The sequence below is a fragment of the Lissotriton helveticus genome, chromosome 10 (genome assembly GCF_964261635.1).
Source record: "Lissotriton helveticus chromosome 10, aLisHel1.1, whole genome shotgun sequence".
NCBI classification, from domain to species: Eukaryota; Metazoa; Chordata; class Amphibia; order Caudata; family Salamandridae; genus Lissotriton; species Lissotriton helveticus.
Window position 1 is genome coordinate 28,848,950 of NC_136071.1, and position 6,356 is coordinate 28,855,305.

The window sequence follows — 6,356 nt, forward strand, 5'->3', positions numbered from 1 at the left end:
TGGGTGTGCATAGAAAGGTAAGGGCCTGGCCCACCAGGATTACCAGGAGAAGCTGCTTTAAACATAATGGGAAGAGTGCCATGCAGACGACTGCCAGCCTAGATTTTATTCAGACGTATTGAGCCTTACCCATAGCTGCAACAAAGGCATTTCTCAGTGATTCTTTTTTTTTCTGTGACATTTCCAATGCTTAGAGAAGGTAGCATGCATGTCTTCACCTGTTCTGTCTCTTATCCAGCCTGCCCCTGCGCTTCTGGGTGAACGTCATCAAGAACCCGCAGTTCGTCTTTGACATCCATAAGAACAGCATCACGGATGCCTGCCTCTCGGTGGTGGCGCAGACCTTCATGGACTCCTGCTCCACCTCTGAACACCGCCTGGGCAAGGACTCACCCAGCAACAAGCTGCTCTATGCCAAGGACATCCCGAACTACAAGACCTGGGTGGAACGGTAAGAGCCGAAACGTGGCGGACAGTTTTGTGTCTATGCCTTGAGATGTGTAGCTTGAGGGACAGCTCTGATCTAAAAGACCTGCATCTGTATGACCTAAAGACGGCTGCATCTGTATGGCCCAAGAGACGGCTGCATCTGTATGACCCAAGAGACGGCTGCATCTGTGTGACCTAAGAGACAGCAGTGCGCTGTGGTGCCTGAGCCTGTAAATTCTGTTTAACCTGTGAGGTAGCTCGTCTGACACCTGTTCCTACTAGTTGCTTTGTGAATGCTGAGCCTGTATGATCTGTGTGGCCTGAATGCTGACACGGCTGCTGAGCTCGTGTGTTCTGTATGGCCTTAGGGTTTTCTCTGCTGTCTGAGATGAGAGCTTGATGTGCTGTCCTCCGTGACCTGAGGGGTTCAAGCCTTGAGACTGTTTAGGAACATTCTCATTTCGCCCTTTCCCAGTCCCTTCTCCTACTGTGCAGCCAGACTTTTGTAGAGTAAACAAAAGCCCTCAGTCGTTGTTTCTTGCGCTAATTTGTGGTTGCTTGTTCTCCTCTGGTAGGTACTACAGGGACATCGGGAAGATGGCCGCCATCAGCGACCAGGATATGGATGCGTACCTGGTGGAGCAGTCCCGCATCCATGCCAGTGAGTTCCAGTCTCTAAGTGCACTCAGCGAGCTCTACTTCTACATCAATAAATACAGGGAAGAGGTGAGTGGCTCCTCACAGCTGCATGCTTTGCAACCTCAGTCTTCCCATGGTGTCTGCACGCCATTGCACGTCCGGTCATGATGAACCAATGGCTACACGATGTGCCCACTTTTTCACATTTTGTTACAAAGAGGGCACCTGCTGACAAAAAATCAAGCACACAGACAGAAAGAGGAAATAATAGAGGAAAACCCCTTAGCAGGAATGTAGAAGATTCTTTTGAAGCTGTGTAAGAAAGGTTGAAAACCTAGTAGGCACCATTAGTAGGCTTGGGCAGTGAACTTTGCTCCGTTCGCGGAGTTTTCTGCACTCCGCGGAGCTCGCGGAGTGCAGGAAACTCCGCTGTGCGGTATGCAGCAGAGTTTTTTTCCCCACTCGCGATCACGAAAGGTAAGTTCACGAGCTGCCGCTTGAGTAGAATTTCTACCTGAGCGGCCGGAATACCAGCTCAAACTGCAGTTTGCACTGCACTCTGCCACTCGAAGAACTTTGCAGGTTTTTGTGAGCTCCATTCCCTTTAAAATGGAATACTCGTGCCCCGAGTGGCGCTTTCAGTCAGTTGCACCATTACACGTCTCGTTTGACTGATAGTGCTAAAATGTTGACTACATTTTCTTGGAAAAGTTCCTTGTGTTTGAGGATACTGAATGTGCACAGAGGCCTCTTACGAAACCCTTGATGGGATCACTTGTTAATAGGAAACTGAAGTGGCATTGTGGGCAAAAGAACGATGGGTTGGGACGTTACCCCTGAATGATTGCCAGTGGTTAGACAAATTGCAAGCAGCCTCCCATCACCTTTTGTGTGTTTCATAACTAGTTAATAACCTTTCCTTCCATTTGTAGCATAGTCAGTCACCCATCCTTCATAGAGGGTGCCAATGAGCCTTGTAGCATCTGTTGTAATGCCCAGGGAACCAGTAACCTTTTGAAAGGATGGCCAGAGACAACCCCAGGCTTCCAAAAGAGCATAGGACAGGACCTGGCCAAAAGTGAATTAGAGTCCCATCAGAGGACAACAGAGCTTCCCAGCTTCACTGAAGGACTCGTCGGGGTTGTCCTGACTGAATAAAAGGCTCATACTGTGTGGTGGACCTTTTGTAAGCCACCGAGGACCCCCATTTTCTATCAAGGAGATGGAGAGACATTTGTATAATAACTCAGCAATCCCCTCAAGCTGTTACCCAGTGGGCTCAGAAAATCATATCCTTCAAGGAGCCCACTGCCCAACCATCTTTTGTTAATTCATAGAGTCTTGAAGTAGAAACCTGACCACAAAACTGCCCCTAGCAGCACAGGAATAAGGGTCATGTGAACTTCAGACAGCACCCTGACCCGTTGCCAGTGGCCCTAAGTCCTACTCCTCCAGGACTGGGTCTGTGGGTTCAACGCTACAGATTCCTTAGTTGCATTTCTCTTCCTGTTTCCCACAGTGGTGCTTGTACCTGCTTTCCCCTGCATGCTGTCTCTTCTTGTGCTTGCATGTGTCCTGGGAGTGTCTCTCACAGCTTCTGGGGGGAGTTGGTCGGTGCATGCCCTCTCTGCTGTAACACTGCAATATACCAAAATTTAGTGTGCGCATGCGGCTCGCTGTAGTCGGCTTCTGGCTATTCCCGAGTGTTTCATTGTATCCTTTACTTGTTTATTGGTGTTCAGACCTGCACTGCAGCGCCTTTGGTTCCTCCAAGGGGTGGATGGAGCGTACATTTGTGTTCAAGTTGTACTGCCTAGATTGTCTAAGAAGCAGGCATTTCCTGATTGGCTGCTCCATAACTCTTCTGTTGGTCTTCCCTCCTCTTCCAGATTCTCACTGCACTAGACCGGGACGCCTACTGTCGGAAGCATAAGCTGCGCCAGAAGCTGGAGCAAGTCATCAGCTTGATTTCAAGCAACAGCTGAGCGGACGGGCATCCGGCACCATGGCAGGTCCCAGAAGCCAGCGCACGCGTGGACTGCAGCTTCAAACGGGAGAGCGCATTTCATTGGAACAAAAAGACAATATTACTGAAACTCTAGCTATAAGTTCAACAATCGGAGACCGGGCGAAAGCTGCAATCGTGAACTTTCACCTCCGCTCGCCGAAAACGGAGTCGAGATCCTGCTAAAGCCCCTTCCAGCCCATGCCAAGGGGGCAATTCAGGGGATTCTTGGAAGGTGTGTCGGTGAGACACCCCACAGTTGTCTGCGGCCCTGGCCGCCCAATAGCGTATCAATCAGTGTCTTAGGGTGCATTGCTGGCTGCTTGTCTGATCAAATCAGGATGGAGGGTTCCTTTATCCTCCTGCAGAGGAAGGAAGATCACATTTCCTTTTATTGTTTTTTTACTTTTACCCCATGAACATATCACTTGACTGGTTGGAGATCATAGTCCTGGTGGCGAATTGTGGTATCTTTCGCCAGCCTCCTCTTTGCCTAAGACGTGCACAGCATCTCCCTGGAGGAAGACTTTTGTTCCCTTGGTGCAGGTAGCTGTTGGTCTAAGCACTTTGAAGGCAGGATGCGAGACAGCCGACGCTAGACTGTTCATCGTCGTCTATCCCCCATGGTTGGCCGTCCAATGGACTTTGCCGGCCACCAGGATATAAGATGAACCATTTGCCACCAGCACCGGATCGGGTTGATGTACGAGTGTAGGGCTGTGCTCAGAGTTCCTCATGTCTCCTGGGGGCTGGATGTGGAATGGATTCATCTATCCTTTGGTGGTCCTTGGAACGCTGCAACGACTTGAGCAATCGCGGCTTCCCTCACTGCCTGTTCTAAGGTCTTTGGTGGGTGGAGAGGGGGGGAAGAGCTCTAATCCTGGTGATCCTCTTGTCTCATTCCTTGGAGGGTGGGGGGGAGGAAGGGAGCTGGGATGTATTTATAGAGGATCAGTGTCTGTATTTCTAGTGCCTTTTGTTGCGTTCTGTCTTGAGTGACGGTAGTACGTGCCACTGACATGTAGTTCCCTAGTAGGATCTAGCGCGCACACGGAGCAAGGCCAGGCCCTGAAGGCAGCGAGAGCCAAGGCCCTCTGCTTGAACGAGTCCTGTTAGCACCTTCCCGGTGCCTCCACCCAACTCTGAAATCTGCCCTACTTCTTGAACTCAGATGGCTGCTGCTTCGCCCATAATGCACCTTCGGCTGCTCACATTTCTAGCACTCATCCTTGGCTTCTTCGGATGACCAGCCTTCCACTAAAGGGCTGCACCAGGAAGCACTTCACACATTTCACAGGAGTGTGGTACACCCGTGCTGCCGTCTCCTATCCGCGGCCAAACAAGCGAGCCTGCTAGTTCGCAAACCTTCCCCTTCACACTTACCCTCAAGCCAGGGCTCCGGAACCCCAGTTTGCTCAGCATCCCTGCTAGGTAGGGGTGGTGGTGTAGACTTTACAAATGGCCCACCCATTCAATGGGTCAGGGGCAGCAACTTTGCCATTTGCACGAATACACAGGCGTGCGTTGGGGGAGGGTATGTGTTAGGAGTATAAGTTGATTTCCCTTTTTTCCATGAAAAAGTAGAACGTGCCCTCCCTCAAAAGAGACTGTGCATTAATCCAGTTATTGGCCACTAGTTTAGCGGTGTACACCGCATTGGTGCCACATTTGGTCATACCCGAAAATGAGAGCTAGCCGGCAGAAGTCACAAGGTAGAACAAATACATTGTGAAAGTAACCAGGACTTCTCTTTCGTCCCCCAGAGTATCTATCCCCTGCTATAGTGATCGGGCTGATCATGAGTTTGTTAGCCAAGCTTCACCGCACACCCAGTGGTGTGACTAGCTCTGCAGCTCTCCGTACGTGTCGTGTGAACGCGCACGGAGTAGGTCATCACAACTTTTCCGTAGTTGATCTGTTCTGTTGTGCCAGACTTGCATGGTCACTTTTCTCAAATAACTAACCTTGTCTTAGTATTTGTCCCTTTCCAGCACCACCTCTCACAGCGGACCAAACCCTTTGCGAGCATGCATTGAATTCTACTACAGCACTCTCGATAAGTGACCAATCCCTAGTGTGAGGCATGCACTGCCTTCCATGGTGTATATGAAATTCCTGTCTCCTAGTATTCATGCAGTGGGTGTCCTCACTTGCAACATGCTGCTGGCGAGAGACATTTTTGTACACAAAGGATCTTTCCAGTGCCACCTTGTGTAGTGTGATCTTGAAATCTCTTGATGATGTACAATCTCAGTAATCTCCACTCTTGGCTGGGTGTCTTAGAGAGGGTTCTCATCATAAGCTACATGAGAACCTCACATGTTCCAGGAATTGACACATAATTAGTTTTATGTCTTGCATGTAAACCAAGCTGTGCTGGCATTAACCCCTTAAGTGCTGCCGTCGGCCAACGGTCGTCACGGGCACTACCTCCCCAGTGCTGCGTGCGACCGCTGGACGTCCAGTTCAGCACCGGATAATGGACAGCGCAGCACTGGGGAGGTTTGTTTACTAGCTTTAAAGGGGTTAAAGCCTCATGAACAATCCCACAACACAAACCCACATACCTTTATCGATGTGAATGCGGACACACACACACAGGCACACTTTCCACATTCCCACTAATGAACCAAGGACAGGCACATTCAAGCGATGGCCAGGCTGCCCTCGGAGGCGGGAACAGGCAGCAACCTGGGTCCAGCGGTTGCGTGGATGCATTTCAAGACTGCACCGGGTACAGGAATGACACGCGCCACCATTTATTTATGACTCCCCCCTCATTATTTATTGTATTTAAATTATTGCCCCTATCACGTCTTTAAGAAGAGAAGACAGAAACCTACACGCTCACGGAGAAATGAAATTGTATTGTGTACGCGTCACTGTTTCCAAAAAGCCATGTCTCACTTTTTCTTTTTTTAGAAATATATATTGTACATAATATTTTTTACAAGGCCTTCTGTTCTTTTTTTCTTTTAAGATGTAATATTTAGTAAAAGGTGCATAAATCTTAAAATGCTCTTGGTGTTTCTTTAAGAGAAGATTGGGTGTATCACTGATCATTGAGACTGGATCCACTACAGCCTGCTCCATTTCATTTACAGGTTTGCGCATGCCCCATACAGTCGACTGGATCGTTGTGCCCGCTTGCATGTGCTTCACAATAGTTCGAGTGATCCTGAGGCATCAACCCTCTCCGGAGGCCTGAATATTTGGCTAACCCTGCTTCTCGCTCAGGGGAGCTCCATTGATCGGCATAACCACTGAGTAGTCCGCCTATGTA

General features: G+C 49.5%; 1 protein-coding gene across 1 annotated transcript in view; it reads left to right on the top strand.

Annotated features, from left to right (window-relative positions):
- The window catches only part of PLXNA3 (plexin A3), a 560,833-nt gene extending 554,747 nt beyond the window's left edge, over window positions 1-6,086 (top strand). The window contains exons 30-32 of the mRNA XM_078664651.1: window positions 239-451; window positions 1,005-1,155; window positions 2,958-6,086. Coding sequence (XP_078520777.1) covers window positions 239-451; window positions 1,005-1,155; window positions 2,958-3,053 — 460 coding nt within the window. The 3' untranslated portion in view covers window positions 3,054-6,086. The remainder of the gene's footprint in view (window positions 1-238; window positions 452-1,004; window positions 1,156-2,957) is intronic.
- The last annotated feature ends 270 nt before the right edge of the window (window positions 6,087-6,356 follow it).